This window comes from Chenopodium quinoa, unplaced genomic scaffold (genome assembly GCF_001683475.1).
Source record: "Chenopodium quinoa cultivar QQ74 unplaced genomic scaffold, ASM168347v1, whole genome shotgun sequence".
NCBI classification, from domain to species: Eukaryota; Viridiplantae; Streptophyta; class Magnoliopsida; order Caryophyllales; family Amaranthaceae; genus Chenopodium; species Chenopodium quinoa.
The window spans coordinates 2,608-22,133 of record NW_018744176.1 but is presented as its reverse complement, the minus strand read 5'-3'; the positions used below and the strand labels follow the sequence as shown (position 1 = coordinate 22,133).

The 19,526-nt window shown below is 35.0% G+C and overlaps 6 protein-coding genes and 1 pseudogene across 6 annotated transcripts; 4 read left to right on the top strand and 3 right to left on the bottom strand.

The window, feature by feature from the left end:
• The first annotated feature begins 2,021 nt into the window (after window positions 1–2,021).
• LOC110693986 (17.8 kDa class I heat shock protein-like) lies at window positions 2,022–2,987 on the top strand. The gene has a single exon (XM_021871152.1). The coding sequence runs from the start codon at window positions 2,364–2,366 to the stop codon at window positions 2,814–2,816; it is 453 nt and encodes a 150-aa protein (XP_021726844.1). The 5' UTR covers window positions 2,022–2,363; the 3' UTR covers window positions 2,817–2,987.
• A 52-nt stretch (window positions 2,988–3,039) lies between these two features.
• On the bottom strand, window positions 3,040–4,037 carry LOC110693984 (caffeine synthase 1-like). The gene is made up of 2 exons (XM_021871151.1): window positions 3,731–4,037; window positions 3,040–3,501 (listed from the first exon to the last, which is right to left on the bottom strand). The coding sequence occupies exons 1-2, from the start codon at window positions 3,956–3,958 to the stop codon at window positions 3,160–3,162; spliced, it is 570 nt and encodes a 189-aa protein (XP_021726843.1). The 5' UTR covers window positions 3,959–4,037; the 3' UTR covers window positions 3,040–3,159.
• Window positions 4,038–5,908: 1,871 nt separating this feature from the next.
• LOC110693990 (18.0 kDa class I heat shock protein-like) lies at window positions 5,909–7,004 on the bottom strand. The gene has a single exon (XM_021871155.1). The coding sequence runs from the start codon at window positions 6,585–6,587 to the stop codon at window positions 6,147–6,149; it is 441 nt and encodes a 146-aa protein (XP_021726847.1). The 5' UTR covers window positions 6,588–7,004; the 3' UTR covers window positions 5,909–6,146.
• Window positions 7,005–7,834: 830 nt separating this feature from the next.
• LOC110693989 (glutathione S-transferase T3-like) lies at window positions 7,835–9,013 on the top strand. The gene has a single exon (XM_021871154.1). The coding sequence runs from the start codon at window positions 7,835–7,837 to the stop codon at window positions 9,011–9,013; it is 1,179 nt and encodes a 392-aa protein (XP_021726846.1).
• Window positions 9,014–9,505: 492 nt separating this feature from the next.
• On the top strand, window positions 9,506–10,894 carry LOC110693988 (putative nuclease HARBI1). The gene has a single exon (XM_021871153.1). The coding sequence runs from the start codon at window positions 9,506–9,508 to the stop codon at window positions 10,892–10,894; it is 1,389 nt and encodes a 462-aa protein (XP_021726845.1).
• A 1,002-nt stretch (window positions 10,895–11,896) lies between these two features.
• On the bottom strand, window positions 11,897–13,949 carry LOC110693987 (annotated as a pseudogene).
• Window positions 13,950–15,376: 1,427 nt separating this feature from the next.
• On the top strand, window positions 15,377–19,236 carry LOC110693983 (PHD finger protein ING1-like). Its single transcript, XM_021871150.1, has 7 exons — window positions 15,377–15,698; window positions 16,495–16,566; window positions 16,876–17,063; window positions 18,021–18,084; window positions 18,192–18,291; window positions 18,635–18,785; window positions 18,868–19,236. Exons 1-7 carry the CDS (start codon window positions 15,668–15,670, stop codon window positions 18,976–18,978), a joined length of 717 nt encoding a protein of 238 aa, XP_021726842.1. The 5' UTR covers window positions 15,377–15,667; the 3' UTR covers window positions 18,979–19,236.
• The last annotated feature ends 290 nt before the right edge of the window (window positions 19,237–19,526 follow it).

The window sequence follows — 19,526 nt, the reverse complement described above, 5'->3', positions numbered from 1 at the left end:
CAAAGGACAGCGGGAACTTCATCATCCCGTCCTGAAGCTCTCACCCCCTCAGCCCTCTGAGGAGGAGCCGAAGAAATGGGAGTCGCCCTAACCCCTTCAGCAGGGTCAGACTCTGTCCTTCGTCCATTCCAGGTCCCAATCCTGACCCTGGGATCGGGGATTAGCCTTGCTCTTCTTGGAGCACGGGCTCCACCTCTAACTCCCCTCACCATTGACGAATTTCGAAGGAAAAAGTCGAAAAAGGGGAAAGAGTGCAAAGTCGAAGAAAGATGAAATAAAATCAAAGGAATTTACCTTGATCTGAAGCAAAAGCCGCCGATTTACGAATTGGTAGTGACAAGTCTCAGCTTCTAAGCTTAATGCTCGGGGAATTTGCGAAGTTTTGATGCGGGCTCTTGAGCGTTCTTGAGAATTCTGGGTTTGTGTTGATGAGTGAGTGGGGAGAGAAGACGCGCCTCTATTTATATCTCCAGAAATGGGAATTCAAGGAGTCTGCGTTTCAATTTCTCTCAAGCACCCCACTAAGTAACCGTTAAACACACGACCTTGCAGTTAAATCGCCCACTACCCGTCCAACTTCCGCAATTATCCACATTAACTGTTGTTATCTCATTAATCATGGGTTAATTACGGTTCAAATTCACATTTTTGGATTAACAAATCATTCACTTCCCTCCTTTTCTGATTAAATCAAACCCGACCCGTCATCCTTCCAAATCGGGTCTGGGGGGCAAGTTGTTTGGGTCCAATTTAGTCCAATTGGGCCTGGTCACTGAATGATCCAATTAAAAGCCCAAGGTTAAGGTTCAACTCTCCAAATGTGCTAAAGTCAAAAATCAACATCCTCAAAGCCATGTCAAGGTCAGTCAACGGCCCAATCAGCTTGGCCCAGCCCAACTGACTTCCGGGCCCAATCCGCCTCCTTCATTAGCCAAGGTATAAAAGCCAACAATTTGGTCAATTCTTGGTAAGACAAAAAAGCCTCAAGCAACTAAACTCTTGCACAGCTTTCTCTCTCTAATATACTGACTTAAGCATCGGAGGGGCCTTCCTCGGCGTCCCCCCCGAGGCTAGTTTACGTGTATTTGTTGTGCAGGAAACCCTCGGCTCCTGCGTCGTTCGGACCGAGACCAAGTTCCCTCAAGATAAAAGGATCTTCCGAGATTCGATTGTTTTCATCCGAAACACACTGTTAGATTATTGTCAGACATTTTTTTCTTCTTGTTTTTTTGGTGGAAAATTATGGTTTAAAATGTTGTTAGATTTTGAATAATTTAGCTTTGTTTTGTTTAGATATTGAATTGATGAAAGAAAGGATTGCAAAGTTATTAGTAATAGACTAATAACTTTGCAAACCTTATTGATAATTGAGAGAGGTACAAACTAAGTGACTAATAACTTATTAGTCTATTACACTGATATACTTACTATTCTTGATAATTGAGAGAGGTACAAACTAAGTGACTATAGTTCTTATGTTCAACCTTGTTGGCTTATTGATGCATTATTAGCAATGTCACTCGTTGTATGTGTTAATACGTCACACTATCAGCTAATGGTGTGTCTGGTTAAGTGTTATAAATATATTCTCCTTATCTGATCTTATTTAAATAAGTTTCAATATGAGTAATTTTATACTCCATATTGCTTAGAAATTCATGAATAAAACTATCTTTAACTGTTTTACATCATTATATATAACAAAAGTAAGTGCGGATAAAAGCTAACAAGTTTTGATAAGTGTCAGAAGAACAAGAGTTTCAAGTTTAATCAGTTGATAACTAAGATAATTTCTAGTAAATTCACATCAATATATTTACGTTTAGGTAAGTTCATTTTAGTTCAGATTAATAAAAATTGCATGAATAAAACCTCCCTAACTTTATATTAAGCATTATGGAGTAATATTAATTGACCAAAGGTTATCACTTGACTAATCATGTTAGATAGACCGTTTTACAAAAAGTTCCCGTTACATGAGAACTGGGGTTATTTCACATTATTTTCACATCTTGCTCATCAATGGGCCGACACACTATTAAATAAATAAGGCCCAAAGATTAAGCGCGGCAAATAACTGAAAGTCTGGAAAGTACAAGAATATCCTACAAATTTCTCTGTTCTTCTTAACCTTACCTCTGTTTTCCACTTTTCCTCCATACTAGAAGCTGTTAGAATGATCCGATTAATTCAAAGTAATTTCCAGACACTTCATACCATCATCTATAAATATCACTTTCTCTTCTCTATCATCAACAAAACACAGAAATTTGCAGCATTCAAGAATTCTCATAAATTCTCAATACTCTAAATCAAATATTCAAATTATTTTCTAGTAATTACACAAATCAATTGATATTACAATGTCGCTAATTCCAAGCTTCTTCGGAAACCGACGCAGCAGCATCGCCGATCCCTTTTCCCTCAATGTCTGGGAACCCTTCCAGTCTCTCACCACCGACCGCGAAACCGCTGCTTTCGCCAACGCTCGAATTGACTGGAAGGAGACACCCGAGGCGCACGTGTTCAAAGCCGATCTTCCTGGTGTTAAGAAGGAAGAGGTGAAGGTTGAGGTGGAAGACGGGAAAGTGCTCCAGATCAGTGGAGAGAGAAACAAGGAGCAAGAGGAGAAGAATGACAAGTGGCACCGTGTCGAGCGGAGTTCTGGAAAGTTCTTAAGGAGGTTCAGGCTGCCGGAGGATGCGAAGATGGAGGAGATCAAGGCTAACATGGAGAATGGTGTTCTTACTGTCACTGTTCCCAAAATGGAGGTTAAGAAACCTCAAGTTAAGTCTATTGACATCTCTGCTGCTTAAATGGGGGCTTAATCAAGATTATTGTGATGCGATGATGAGTGTTTAGTTATATAATCTTCTTTTAATTGTGTGTTTTCTTACAGTCTTTTCAAATAAATGTGTACATCGGTTGTTTGTAAGGAGCTATCAATATAATGAAGAAATAAAATTGGTTTGATTTTAAAATTGTTACCTTGTTAAACCTTTTACATCTTGAGTTTACTATCCAATACTGGACACACCAATCAAAGGGGTATTAGGTTATCTCGAAATTTGTAGGTCTATGTTACAAAATAGATAGTATTGATACCTCAAAAATGGAGTATTATTAGAAAAAAATATTGAGAATCTAATCAATTTGTAATCAAACAATTTTTTTAAGCATGAAAATGATGTTGAACATTTCAACTGGTTCATTTTTCAAGTGCAGCAAAATAGCTTGTTTAAGCTCAGGGTACAAATCAAACCATACTTGATCTCCAAAGTGATGTGAAACCAAGACTTCATTGCCAGCCCTTATAGCTTTGGATATGGCTTCAGCCCTAACTTCTACATCCTTAACTTCGCTTGCAGCGTCCTCAACAATTGTCTCTATTTTTTCAATTGTAAATGATCCTTCTTCAATAACAATTTTCTGGACTTCTTCTTTTGAGGGAAAATGTAATGGCATTGCAAACGAGTGTGCTTTCTCTTTCGTGATTAGTCCCTAGTATAAACACAATGCAATAGATTAACACGAGTATGTAATGTCAATTTCTAGTTTAACGTACGATAGTGATTTTTGGTTACATTTGTGGATAAAAGAATAATAATTGCAATACACAAATGTGCACATATATCACACATAGGAGGCATTGAGATCATTAATTTTGACAAAAGTATAAAATATTGTCAGTGCAAATTGCAGTTATTACTTTGACATAGAGTTATGTTACCTTGGAAACTAGATTAGTTATGGCTTGAGAGAGGACTTTGGTCGACCAATGTAGACGAGGTTCCATAGATGAGGTTCCAAGAACTGCTAGTATCATGTGCCCATTGGTTACAACTTCATTGGAACGACACTTGAGAAACAACCTAAGATCTTGTTGAAATTGAGCACGAAAAGCTTTCACTACACTCGGGGGACTAGCCTCAGACACGGTGATATTGCCTTTGTTCATCGAGCTCCCTACTTCATCGTAAATACTTGATGGTACCTTCACATGAATCAACACAATGCACCAAAGATGACTTGGCCCAACCAAATTTATAAATACAAATCATCATTTTAATATAGTGTAAACAGGTTGAATCATTTACCACTATTACAAAGTGACCATTTAGGTTCATCTAGTTATATTTTTTAGTTCAAATTTGCTCTTTGGAATGTCCTCACTCTTAGTAGCATATTGAAAAGAAAAAAAGAATACTCTGTACATAAATTTTGCTGTCCTTTTAACATGTTCTTTATCAAAGTACCAAACCAAACAAAACTATAGCTAAGAAGACTCAATTTTATATAATGTTGAAATTGAATATACAAGTTTATGCTCTAATATGTTTTGAAGTTGAATTCACAATTTCTTGTGCAATGTTAGTTAATCCTCCAAAGTCACTTAATAGTTGGTTGACTAACCATACTTACATTTAACGTTTAATTAACTCAATTTGCCTTGTTTTATTCTTTAGTTAATGCTGGCTAATACAGCATAACTTTTAATGCATTTACAAATTTCTAATACTTCATTGTAATGTTTGACAAAACAGTGGTGATTGATATTTCCTCAAAAAAAAAACAAACAGTGGTGATTGATAGATCTCTAAGCATAATAACCTATATTATCTATATGGCAAATTTTGAAGAATAGACTCATAGTTTAAGACGTTTGGGTAGTGATGAGAATTTAAAATAACGAACGTGTTATGGAAACGAACCTGAGAGATCCAATGGACGGCATAATTGGAGTGAACCAAATGCAAGCCATCTCGAGGGAAGATCCGATTGAAGAACGAGCCAGGAGCACCCATGACAAAACACTGAAGTTAATCTAAGAATAAAAAGTTTCTTGTCAAAAAAATAAATAAATAAATAAATAAAAAGTTGAGAGCACTATTTTAGGAACTATATATGTATAGACGATAATTACTACTCAGCCCTCTAAAATAATTTACAAAATAGTGTACCTGTCAACATGATATTCCTGATTCATATTTTTTCTATATACTACAAGAATTACATCTAATGTGATATTGTGCATTGAACATTAATAAAGATATACACGTAAGATTTATTTTGAAATCTTTTTTTCATCCATATATTTATTGAATTAGATAACACAATTAAAAAATAATTTGTGCGCATCCAAAACAATTTGCTTGTTTTTATTTCCCAAGGTTAAGTTCTTTTCAAAATAAAATAAAATAAAAAAAGGTTAAGTTCTTTTCAACACCATAGACTTGAAAGAGCAACCTTGGACCAATGAAACTACTTGAAATTTCACACAAGACCACAACTTTGAAATTATTTTACATTACTTTGCATTAAAAAAAAAATAAAAAAAGATGAAAAAAAGATGATACTTGGACTATAGAGTTGCGAGCATAGCTGAATTCACCGTCACCTTCCTTCATGCAAGGAATTTATTTTATCTCCATTGCAAAACACACCTTTTTTTTATGAGAAAAAATATAAGTTTCTAACCAAGGGCAAAGGGTTGTGTATGTATTTTAAAGTGAGCAAGTAGGGGTATTTAAGTAATTAACATTATTTGGCTTTAACATTGAATAACCATGTTTGTACTTTGCAAGGTTTTGCTTTTATTAAAATATAATTAATGATATTGATGTTATAAAATAAGCATAAAACTCCTAACATTGTAATTTTTTTTTTTTGTTTTGAACAATCCTAACATTGTAATTAAAAAAATAGAGAAAGTATAATAAGGAGTTTACTTGTCAATACTCGTACTCCTATAGTCGTATGACATATCAAAACCGCAACTGTAATGGATATGCCTTCAGCCTCATGGATCGATTTGGTAACCAAAGTACAATAATATGGGTCGGCCCAAAAACCAATGTACATTCTAAGCCTTTTAAGCAATTAAGCTTGGCACATTGGGTTATGCACACACAATTGACACAACTATACAAAAAGATTTAACAATAAATTTTCTTTAAAATTGATTACTTAATTTACTTGGTGTCCCTTACACAAATACAAATAGTACAAATATGCAAATGACTACGATAGTTAAACACATTTATTATAATTACGGAATAACATACAAATGAAACTATGGAAGAAGATTACATAATTAAACACTAATTTTATATGATTTATATTATAATAATCATGATTGAACCCATTTAAGCAGCAGAGATGCGAATTGACTTAACTTGAGGCTTCTTCTCCTCAACTTTAGGAACAGTAACAGTAAGAACACCATTCTCCATGTTGGCCTTGATCTCCTCCATCTTGACACGGTGCCACTTGTCATTCTTCTCCTCTTGTTCCCTGTTTCTCTCTCCGCTGATCTGGACCACCTTCCCATCTTCCACCTGAACCTTGACCTCCTCCTTCTTCAAGCCGGATAAATACGCCTTGAATACATGGGCCTCCGGAGTCTCTTTCCAGTCAATTCGGGTGTTCACAAATGCAGCGGTATCGGTGTCGCCACCGGTGGAGGTGAGTGATCGAGAGGTGTTATTGTTCAAGGGAAAATCATGGAAAGGGTCAAATAAATCAAGAGAGAATGGGTCGAAGACATTGCTTCGTCGGTTTCCGAAAAAGCTTGGAATCAGCGACATTTTTATTTGATTTTGGTTTTGTATAAGTGTTTGATTTTATGTGGGATTGATTGTTTCGATTTGTAAGGAGATTTATGAACTTGTTTTTTATGATAAGGGAAACATGAGAATGGGAATTTATAGAAAGTGAGGGCGATAATGGAAGTATCTAGAACATTCTTAGTAATTGCGGTTTCTTAATGATGGCGGGAAAAAACAGAGGTGAAAGAAGAATACAGAGTAATGGAGATAAGAGCACTCACAGCAGTGAGGAGAAAAGCCCTCACGAGTAAAAATAAGGGTGTAAAAAAAATACCCAAGCATTACGTTAGTGAGGGAAAAAACCCTCACCGTTGAGAGCTATGGAAAACGCACAAGAGTTGAGGGGAAATACTCGTGAACAGTAACAAGTGGGCCCCACTCGTACACGCGTGTTCGCTTTTTTTTTTCCCTTCTGGCTTGCAAAACGACGTCGTTTTGCCTTAAAGAAGGGCGAAACGACGCCGTTTTGAGGGGCAAAAAGGGGAAAAAAAATAGGGGGCAGCTGGCCTGACGCGCGTCAGACCCAGCCAATGGGGATGCGACACGCGTCAGGCTTTATCCTTCCAACCAATCAGATTTTTTTGCTTTTATTACAACGGTTATATTTTTGTAAGTTAAATATAACCGTTGTAATTATAAAAAAAAAAAAACAAAATTCACCAACGGATAGATTTTTTTTTCTCTATAAATAGACATGCATTTTGATATATTTTGATATACTTTCAAAAAACCTATAAATACTACAAATTTCCTTCTTTTCCCAATTTCTTTGAGTTATTTTCATCATTTTTATTATTATTATTATTCGTAAAAAAAAAAAAAAAACCTCAGTTATTATTTAGTATTATTATTATTATTTTTATTATTATTATAATTATTATTATTATTACTAGTAGTAGTAGTAGTAGTAGTGTTAATTTAAAAAAGTGGTAGTTTTATTGGTATTCTTATAATTATTATTATTATTATTATTATTATTATTATTATTATTATTATTTCTGTTAAAATTATTAATCCTTGAAAAAAATCGTATTATTATATTGTCAAAAAAAAGTAGTAGTATTATTATTGTTGTTGTTGTTATTATTATTATTATTATTATTATTATTATTATTATTATTATTATTATTATTATTATTATTGTTATTGTTATTATTATTATTATTATCATTATTATTATTATTATCATCATCATTATTATTATTATTATTATTATTATTTTGCTAATGGATCCTAACAAACCAGATTTTTCTAATTATTTTTCTGATTTGGGTGATGATTTTGTCACTAACCCTCGATTTCAAACCTTCCTTCAACGAATAGCTACTCAATATCCACCGCAACAAACACCTCCTCAATTTCCACCACAACAAACACCTCCTCAATTTCCACCACCACATTCACCTCCTGTTTATCAAGGGAGCAATTCTCAATATGAAGATGAAATGGAAGAAAGTGTTCCAGATACTCCACAATACCCTCCACCTCCTCCAAGAGTGTCTGTCAATCAAAACCAACCACTTACAAAAGGGAGTCGAATGTGGTCTGTTGCGGAGGATGAAACTCTTATTGGTTTGTATCTGCAATTCAGTGAAGATGCAATTGTTGGTACAAACCAAAAAGCATCTGTGCTTTGGAGAAAAATTTCAGCGGCATATGATGAAGCGCAGGCTGAGAAACCTCACATTCTACCACCAAGACCTTTGAGGAGTTTGGAAAGTCGTTGGAGAAGGATGGCAGCTGATTTAATACAATGGAGTAGCTGCTATGACGAAGCAGGAAGGGTTACAGGAAGTGGCTACAACGAAGCAGATCGAATTAATAACGCCAGTAAGTTATTCTATGCTTCCTCCAAGCCTACTCAACATAATTTTAATTGTCACCATGGTTGGGAAATGGTTAAAAATGACCCAAAGTGGAGGACAAAACTTAGGTGGGCGTTGTCAAGAGAGGAAAGATTAGCTGTAGGTGATGCCGTCGAAGATGATAGTAGTGGCAGTGATAAGCGATGTAGAACCGTAGAGGAAGGTGATACACCATCCACGGGTTTCTGTTCTGGAGGTCTTCCTCGACCCGATGGTGTTAAAAAGGCAAAGGCCAAGCGTAATAAGGGAAAAGAAGTGGCTTCTGATTCTTCAACCATTGGTGAGCAAATGAAGCAGAATAATGCCTGTAGGGAAACAGAGGCACAAATACGGTTGAAGAAGTTGGATTTTGACATGGAAAGGGAGAGGAGGAAACAAAAACAAGTCGAAATTCAACAAAAACAAGTTGACATACAAGAGAGAAGGCTGAACTATGAAATGCTGCAAGATCTACTTTCAAAGGGTACTGATCTAACTCCCGATGAAGAGGCCTACAAGGAGGAATTACGTGCAATGCTATATGGTAAAAGGCACGTGTGACTTGGAGATTTGGCTTATGTTTTATTTAGTTAATGTTAACTTTATGTTTTATTCAGTTAATTTAATGTACTAGTGTTTATTTAGTTTATGTTAAATTTATGTTTATGTAATGTTAAATTTATTATTAATATTCAGTTAATTCACATGTTTTCTTAGTAATTTGAAATTGATAAAGCTGATATCTGATAAAGATACAATCTGACACGCGTCACATGTCACCTCTGCTCAAACATCAATAACACTGCACAATCACATGCTAAAGTAATGCACTGAATTGTCACCTCTGCTCAAACATCAATAACACTGCACAATCACATGCTAAAATAATGCATTGAATTGTCACCTCGAGTCACATGCAATTTCAATTCCACTTTAACTCACATGCAAACTTACCACTACCATCCAATAATGACTTTCACATTTTCTATATATACCTGTGTTATTATAAACGGAAACAATCCCAAACACACCAACTACCTAACCAAAATAAAAATGTCTTTCATTTCTTCCACCTCAAGCTCCTCTTCTGATGATTTCTCCAAAAATCATGAATTTGATTGCTTAGTTGATGAGTATGTAGCAAATCACCTACCTCATAGATTACTTCCTCCAGACCAACCACAAGAACCTCCACTAAATAATGAAACTGAACTATCAACGGAGCCCAAAAGGGATAGGGAAAGAGAAAAAGGGCATGTGCAACTATACAACGATTATTTCGCGAATAATCCAGTGTATAACGACAACCAATTCCGACGTAGATTCCGTATGCAACGGTCATTGTTCTGCCGCATTATGAGCAAAGTGGTTGAGGGGGATCAATTCTTCCAGCAACGTCGAAAAGCAGCTGGGAAGCTTGGTTTATCACCGTTGCAGAAATGCACCGCTGCAATAAGAATGTTAGCGTATGGCGTAGCCGCAGACGCTGTGGATGAATATTTACGTCTCGGCCAAACAACCTCTAGGCAGGCATTGCAACATTTCTGTCAAGGGGTTATTTCACAATTTGAAAGTGAATATCTACGAAAACCTACAGATGAAGATTTAAGGAGAATCCTTCATCAAAATGATCTGCGTGGTTTTCCAGGGATGATTGGTAGTATAGACTGCATGCATTGGGAGTGGAAGAATTGTCCTACTGCTTGGAAGGCACAATATGCTGGTCGTAGCAAGAGTGCAACTCTCATTCTTGAAGCTGTTGCTGATCAAGATCTATGGATTTGGCATGCGTTCTTTGGAATGCCTGGGTCATGTAACGATTTGAATGTCCTTTACCGTTCACCGGTATTTGATGATGTTTTACAAGGTCATGCACCACCCATAAATTTTACGGTTAATGGACATCAATATGAGTTGGGCTACTACTTGGCCGATGGGATTTACCCGAGATGGCCAACTTTTATACAGGGTATAACACATCCTCATGTTAGAAAAGACAAGTTGTTTGCTGATCAACAAGCAGCAGTTCGGAAAGACGTCGAACGGGCTTTCGGAGTTTTACAAGCTAGGTTCGCTATACTACGACAACCAGCACTTGCATACGACGAAGATATTCTCTGTGATATTATGAAAGCCTGTATAATAATGCACAACATGATCGTCGAGGATGAACGACACAACTACGCACGTGCAGATGTTTTGAGACGATACTACGAAGAAGATCGACCACAACGTACGGTGAGGCGGGCAGACCCGAGCACAAGTGCCACGGTGTTTAACAACGAGCCATTTGAATTCAATGTCGGGCGACCACCCAACATTGATTTCAACACGTATTTGGAGAGAAGGATTTCCCTTCGTGATAGAGAAATTCATTCATCTCTGAAACAAGATTTAGTGGAGCACATATGGCAGAACTTTCGTCATAATGCGGTTGAATAAATAATTTTTTAGTTTGTTATTTGTAACCGTATCGTTATTTATGTTTTAATACTCGTGTTTGTATTTTATTTTAGTAGAACCACTTTTATCTAGTTCGTACTTGTACCGTTATTTAACATCCCATGTGTTTGTATTACCGTTATTGAAGTTCCCATGTGACTATTTAATGTGTTCATTACAAAAATGTGCTACTAATTCAAATGTTAAATTATAAATAAAACGTAATTGAAAAATAAATAAAAATTATTAATTATACTTAAAACGTAATTGACAAATAAAAAACAATCTTATTAAGTTATAATTGAAACGTAATTGAAAAATAAATATAAAAATTATAAATTTTTATTATATTATTTTTAAACGTAATTGAAAAGTAAATATAAAACTTATAAATTGTTATTAAATTATACATTTTTATTAAATTATTTTTAAATGTAATTAAAAAATAAATTATTTTCACATATTTTAATTGTATTGGAAAATTAAATATGTAGTATAAACATTATTTCAAAATAAAGATAAAATAAAAAGATGATGTGTATTATGGTGGGGTATAGTAAATAGTGGAGGAAAAAGTGATGAGAGGTTTTTTTTTCTCCTCATTGATGTAGTGAAAAAAACATTTGATGAGAGAAATTGTATGGGAAGAGTGAGAAAGTGGGTAGAGAGAGATTGAGAGGTTTTTTTTTTCCTCACTGCTGATAGTGGTCTAAGTGTAGGATTCTAGTATATTCCAGAAATTTTGCATTTTACCGGCCTTTAAATATGGAAGCCCGATGCATATTGGGCCTTGCTTATTAGGCCCAATTTTGGATTTCTAACTTTTAGACTTTTACATTCTAATTTTAAATTTTTGTTAACAGATAGATAAAATATTAAGAAGTAAAAAAATAATGGTTTGAAATAATCCAAAACTTTGAAATATACGTTGATACAATGATACATAAGCAATAATTTAAAATCGAGACATAAGCTGGTTTTCAACATTCTCTCATCTAGTTCTTGAAAAACATAATTTTTTTTGGTTTTGTTTTTGAGCCATAAGCTTTCAAAACATAAAATATTATCACATAATATGATAGTAGTAACATTTTTATTTAATACAAAGTAAAACGATAAACATAAATTAATTGACATACAATAACATCGAACAGTCCCTTAATTATTAAATATATAGTCCCATATGAGTTCCTCCACAAAGTTGTACATAAGCGTACATAATTTTGCATGGCTGGTCTTTTTATTGCTTGTTACACATGAAACAAGTTCAATGTTCTAAATTTTCTTAAGCAATATGATAACGCTGTGGTGCTCAATAAGCTTTCCTTTAGCTAGATGCTCGCAAGTGAATTGGGTAAATTTCTCATACAATAGCTCCAACACATCTTCTCCAAAATGACGCGAAATCAAGGATTCAGTAAAGGATCTCACGAATTTGCTTATGACTTTTGCTCTTTCCCAATTGTCCTCTATTTCATGTGCAACATGCTGCGCCATTGTATTCACATTCTCAATAACAAATGACCCTTGATTATGCACTATGCTTTCAATATCATCTTCGTTAGGCCCAAAATATGGGATATCGAAGGTGTCTAGCTTTTCTTCCTTGATCAAACCCTGATATATGCATCAATAATTATATTTAATTTTGATCACGTGTAATTAGTAAATAGACATTGATCACAAAATTTAGGTTACTGATATACTTTACCAACTAAACTAGTAAAATCTATCACATCTTCAAATACTACAATTATATTCAACTCCGTATAAGATACAATTAGGGCATAATAAATCACCTGTGAAACGAGCTTAGTGATGGCTTGAGCCATTATTTCGAGTTCCCACGGCTGCCATGTCGCTGCATCGGATGAAATTGGCCAACCTCGGAGTGTCAAAAGCATACGACCATTAGAATAAACTTCCTCAGATCGACAAATGAGGAACTGGGTGAAGTCTTGTTGAAACTGAGCCATGTAAGCTTTTGCAACAATCTTAGGACTTGACTTGGATATGTAGATGTTGCCCTTGTTTGTTGGTATGCCTTCTCCACTATAGAGCTCAGATGGTGCCTTCACACATCAATCAGCATGTCAGTAATATACTAATATAGTACATTCAAAGATCAAGGACAAATTACTCAATAATTGAAAAATCATCACGACCAATAAGTCCGAATAAGATAACATACCTGGGACAACCAGTGGAGGGTGTAATTTGCATGAACGAAATGCAAAACATTCTTAGGAAAAAAGTCTACCGTAGTAGGATCCAGGAGTAGTCATTAAATAACACAAAGGCACACCATCTTTTTTTCTTGAGTAACTCCGTATTTAACAATTCTTTAAACAGAAAGCTGAAATCATTTGAAGGAAGATCATTCAAAAACACAATAATTTCAGGTACATCGTTATCTTTCCACTTCAATTCCTCGCATTTCCTTTGCACATTTTCTATCACCAATTTTACTACAGCTAATGGTACTGGGCCAACTCCACAGCCCAAATCAGCTACTTTAAATAACCTTACTTGGGCTTTTAACTTCTGTAATTACAGATTGAATTGCTCTCTCTAGCATAGGTTGGCCCATTAAACTCGCTGCCTTCTGTTATATCAATCAATAGAATTAAATATACTTGTATATAAAAATAAATAAATAAATAAATAAATTAGAGGGTTAAAATTTATACTCATGATTTCAATAAATGAAATTTAGAGCTAAAATTATAGCATATGGTTTTAATATTACCTGGACAAAAGAATTCTGAGAATAGCTAAGTTCTCCATCACCTTCATTCATGTGAAGAAATTCTTGTAACCCATTTTTTTTGGTAACCCTACAAATTTTTCTTTTGCCTTGTTAAGCCAAAATACCATAGTTTATATCGACAATTTTGTGCATGCTGTTATAATGAGTCATATACATGCAAAAGGAGATATATTGACATAGTTTATATCGACAATTCAATGCTCATTACTCATTAGTCACTACATACTCACCGATCACTAAAGTAAATACTTACATTACTTTTTGAAGAGTAAATTTCACGGACATTACATGTAAGCGTCTCATATTGAAGAAAAAAATATAGAGTTCAATAATACTATATTTTTTTAGGTTATTGTTATATGGTTTTGGGATGAAACATCATTGGACTTGTGAAGTGAACTCTCTTTGTGTGATGGGTGCGGCTAACGCCTATAGTTAACATAGTATCAAAGCCAAGTTCCACGGTTTGAGACATTTAATGGCTTAAGTAATGAGTACACTGGGCCAACTTAATTATGTGAGGAGTGAAAAAAAAAATGGACTATGGCCCCATAAAACATTACATGTGAGGGGGAGCTCCTTAGACTTGTGAGTCATTGAGTTATGAAGTGGGTCTCTATCTTGATAACGGGTGCAGACTCGTATTTAATATTCACATTTCTCACTTCTTAGTAGTAACCCAAATCTATACTAATATAAATAAATTTAAGGTTTATTTAAACTCCAAATTATGCAAATCGTATAATTTTTTATTTACTACATATTTTTGATTGATAGGTAAGGAAAAGGTCTTATCGAGGCAGAGCCTTGAATTCCGCAATGATCAACCAGACATTAGTTAGCGGGTTGATCATGCTTAGATATTTGCATGTAGTACTCCTTAGTCCTTCTTATTGGCATATGGAGTACTCTAGAGTATTCAGTATTGTGATGTTGACCAACATAATTGTCAATTTATTACAAAGTACTGGTGAAGTAAAAAAAAAATGTAGTTTTCTTTGTAAGTTTTTCTTAAAAAAGTAAAATTCTTATATGAACACCTTACCTCAAAGTAGCTTTGACGTAAGTAAGAAGAAGCTAATCACACCGTGTGCAAACACAATGATCAACTTGTGAAGCCTCAAACTTTGTTTTTCTTTCCTTATTCTTTTTATTTTTTTCCCCTCAACACTCTATATGTTGGATTTTCAATGGAAGCATCTTTTTTCCACTTAAAAAAACATTATGTTCAGCTCTTATAAACTAATTAGAGGGAAGTTGCAACACTAGCAAGTACCATCTTATCTAAAGATCTCACAGGATTTCTACAAAGAATCAAGTTTGAACACATTCTAAAATCATATCAGATTTCATAAACATATTGAAAAAAGTGACTTGTATACTAATCCAAGCAAATTGCTACGCATAAGAAATAAATTAAGAAAGATTTTACAAAAAATAATATTGTTCAAATAAAATTTGGTTTACAGACACATAAGCACAACAAAATAGACACATTTTAATCCAACTATAACTAAACCGGTCATGCCAAACTGCACCAGACACGCCATGGCCAAGATAGTAGATACATCCTTGCATAGTTTTTTTTTTTTTGATGCATAAGAGAGGCTAAGTCTCGGGAAATGAAAACAAAACTAATACATACAAACAAAAAATAAACCACAGGGGAATAAAGCGAGGAAAAGCTACACGACTCTATCTTCAGTAAAATACGATCCAAATCCAAGGTTGAAAACTGAACCAACTCAACTTTGTTCTTTTGCGATACTCCTTGATTGACGAGCCAATTCGTTGCTCGGTTATTAGTTATTCATAGTCATATGGTCATAAGTCAAAATCCAACTTATATGTGAGGTTGCAGTAACTCGTTAAGGGAAAAAAAAAAAAAAAAAAAAAAAAGCAACCTTGAAATTAACCCGCCATAGATTAATTTGCAGAATACGATCCTATAGCCTCATACCTGAGCTACTATTCCTGGCGGGAAGAAAAACCTAATTTTTCCGATGACGTCTTTTCTCGACGAATTTCAAGCCAGTAAGTTTTTAGATCTTTGCACTTTAATTCAATTGAAACGTTTTTATCTCCTGTATCAAACCCTAGTTTTTTTTATGATTTGTCTAATTAATGCCTGTAAATCCCTTAATTCGTAACATATTTTTGATTTCTGGTTGATTTGTTGTAAATTGTTCAGAACTATGTCTAATTCTCTTCGCCCTTGCTCGAAATTGATAGAATTGAAGGCGATTTTTGCATTTTAATAATAAAAGCCGACATTTTCAATTATATGATGGGTTTTTTAAGTTCCGTTTGATTTTTTTGGATGCTTAGCCTGTAAATTTTCACAAGGAAGTAGTTGCAAAGAACATTGAACTCACCACTGTCAGAAATTGTAGTCAATATAGTTTCACTGGTAGCCAAAATTAGGACATAGCAGCATTAGATAAATTCTGGGAAATTTGGGGGCTAGGGGTGAAGGGTGTTGGTTAGTGAGTACCAAGCAGTATTCTTCGAAAGGAATTTGCGAAATAAGAATGAAAATCAAAGCCATGAGCATTGTCGAAAGGCGTTGGAGCAGCATCACGTATGATTTATTTGATTTACGCTACAAGAATTGCAAACAATTCAATGAGCTATCTATTTCAGTAATGTTCATTACAAACTAATTATTATTGATGCTGGTTGTGATTCCCGCTTCTGTGGATTTGGTGTATTATGTCTGTGCATTGCTTACTCGTGTCCAGCATTCGCATCTGTTTAGCGATGTTGCTTGTTGACAGTGTAATCTGTTTATATTAGTTGTTGACAAAAGTTTTATGTTGACTTTATGCAGATCTTGAGTTGCTTCCAAATATCCTACAGAAGAAATATGCATTGCTACGCGATCTTGACAAAAGTTTACAAGGTTTGTTAGTCACTGTGTTTTGATAGTCTTACTTTCAGACTTTGAGTTTATTACTTCCTTTTCCCTTCTTCATTACCTGCTGCAGTTAGTTGTCTCTGCTCTTATTTTTAGGCATTTCTTCAAAGAAAACAAGCTTCTAGACTTTGATATTATTACTTCCTCCTCCCTACTATAGCGATTGCTCAAGTTATCTGTCTCTGCTCTTGTTTTTCTACATTCCTTAGAGAAGACAAGAAAATGTTTCCCACCTGAACTGCGTTCTATTTTTTTTGGGTGAGGGCATCATGGCCGTTGGTATTGTCTTGACAGGCATCCTGCGGCAGAATGAACAGCGCTGCGAGCAAGAAATAGAAGATATTAAGCAGAGATTGCTATCTGGTTCTATTACACCAGAGTCATCCGGCATCAGATTCTCAGATGAAGCACTTGATGAGCAGAAGCACAGTGTCAGGATTGCTGATGAAAAGGTTGCTTTGGCTGTCCAGGCATATGATTTGGTATGGCTTATATCTACTTTCCCTCTTTTCTTCAAATGATTGAAGCTGCGCAGTTTATCATTATCATGTTTGACCCATTTCTTAAATCTCATCCTAGGGAAACTCAATTGTCATGCTGTCAAAAAAAAAAAAAAAATAAATAAAGGATTTGCTAGCTTCTAGAACTAGTGATCTCAACTAGGAACACTACACATCACAGTTGGATTCGGGCAGGCACTTTCACTGTCATAATGATACTTTAAAAAAGAAAAAAAAGAAACTAGTGAATACATTTTGATACTTTGAAAATGAAAATTTGGTAATAACAACAGTGACATTTATCATCTTGGGACCTTTCTTGGGCATTTCTAAAAGCAATGAGAACTGTTTCAAGCATTGAAATTCTTGAAGGTAGAGGTACTATGCATGAACTGATTGCTGGAGGGTGAAGGGGAAGAAGCACATGCCACCAAATAAAAAATAAAATAGAAAAAAAATATATTCCAGATTAAGGAAAAAAAATACAAGGGACCTCACTGCATTGGGAGTCAACTACTGAGGGGTACAGTTTACTATCAAAACCTGTATCTTGAATAAGCTTTAGAAGGAACAAGTCTTTCCTGATTACCTTACTTAGTTCTTTTGGCATACTCTTTTCATGCAGTCCCCTTTTACATGATCTTACATCTCGAAGAGTTATTAAAAGCTGCTAACATCTTGTACCATAAAAGCTTCACATTTTGTCTCTTTTTTAGAAATAGTTGACAATGCATTCATCTGAGAAAGGGCCAATTGCTGTCACCGTGTGCTCGCTTCAGCTGACGCAAAAGATCATGAATCAGGATAGAAAAAGTGTGTTATATGTAGTCATGTTAGGATCAATGCTATAAACTTTCCATCATTATAGTTTTTGGAAGTTTTTGGTTTGTCCCACTAATTTTTTCCCTTTATTGTGCGATGTTGAATTTGTTAACAAAGGTGGATGCACACATTCAACAGCTTGACCAATATCTGAAGACATCTGAGGAGGAGAATCGACGAGGTATTCTGACTTTTACCTTTTCTTTTTCTCACTTAGTAGATCTGGTAACTGCAGCATCTGCTGAGCTATTTCACTTGTTTTTACAAAAATGACCTTGCTTTTCTCAGAGAAAGAGCTTGCATCTGCTCCTGCTTCATCCGATGCAAGTGGTGATGGTAGCACAAAAACTGGAAGAAGCAGTGAAGGTGGAAGAGGGGGACGTAAAAAGTATACTACTTGCACTTAGTGAATGCTCAATTTATCTTGCTTTAGTTACCTTTTTAGATAATTGATCACCGGTTTTTCTGGACATCAGCACTTGCACTTCAGTTGGTCTTCCAAACCTTTTTTCTTGCTCCTTATTTGAACCATTGTTCAGAAACAGTCTTTTTTTTTTTTTTTTCCTCCTTTATAAATAAAAAATATTTCCACTAATCACCTAAGCCACTTGTGTTTTGTTGCTTGTTTTTGTGAGGGTTTTTTTTTATTTTTTTATTTTATACATATATTTTTTTTAATGTTTGTGAGAAGTTTTACCATTGAATATAACCTTTTGTTGTTGTTGTTGCAGAACACGTCTTGCTGCTGCAGCAGCAGCTGCCACAGCTCCTGCAAATCCACCAAGCATGGACTTGGATATACCAGTTGATCCCAATGAACCCACTTATTGTCTCTGTAATCAAGTCAGCTATGGCGAGATGGTTGCATGTGATAATCCTGATGTAAGTTGTTTATTTAAATTATCATTTCCCCCATTTTATTCATAATTATGTTCTGATCAAGGCCATTATGTTGCTCTTGCAGTGCAGGATCGAATGGTTCCATTTTGGGTGTGTTAGTTTAAAAGAGAAGCCAAAGGGGAAATGGTATTGTTCCGATTGTGCTGGAACACAGAAGCGCCGTAAAGGCAAATAATTTCTGGACTACACCATGAATGTTTGTGTCCAAAAATGGTGATATTGAGATCATCCTGAATGGCAAGAAAGGTACGAGTAGATTTTATGTATGGGTTTTGTACAGCCTGCTTGTTGATTAACTTGTAGCTTTAGATCAGGTATGCAGTATACTGGAGATTCTCTTTGTACTGCTATTGGCAATTTTGTATGCTGTTAGTGTTACATGCTTGTCACTCCCTTTTTCTTGACACTATGTGGCTTGGATTGTGTAATAATTTTTTCCTGACCCCCTCTGTAATCTAGTTACCCTTGTGTAGATTTAAGTCTGTTTTTCCAACTGTCTTTGCCTTGTCAGTTACGGCCTGATTGTATACATTTTGACATTTTTCTTAAGCCAGTCGGTAAAATTTCTGAATTTCTATTTTTGTATGTTCGCGAGCTACACAGTCAACTAATGAGGTTAATTTGGACACTAGTTCAAATGCATAATTATTTCAGAACTGAGCATGATCAGAGTAACCAATCTATGTAATCATAAGTCGTGTATAGGGCTTTTTCTTGAGTTTT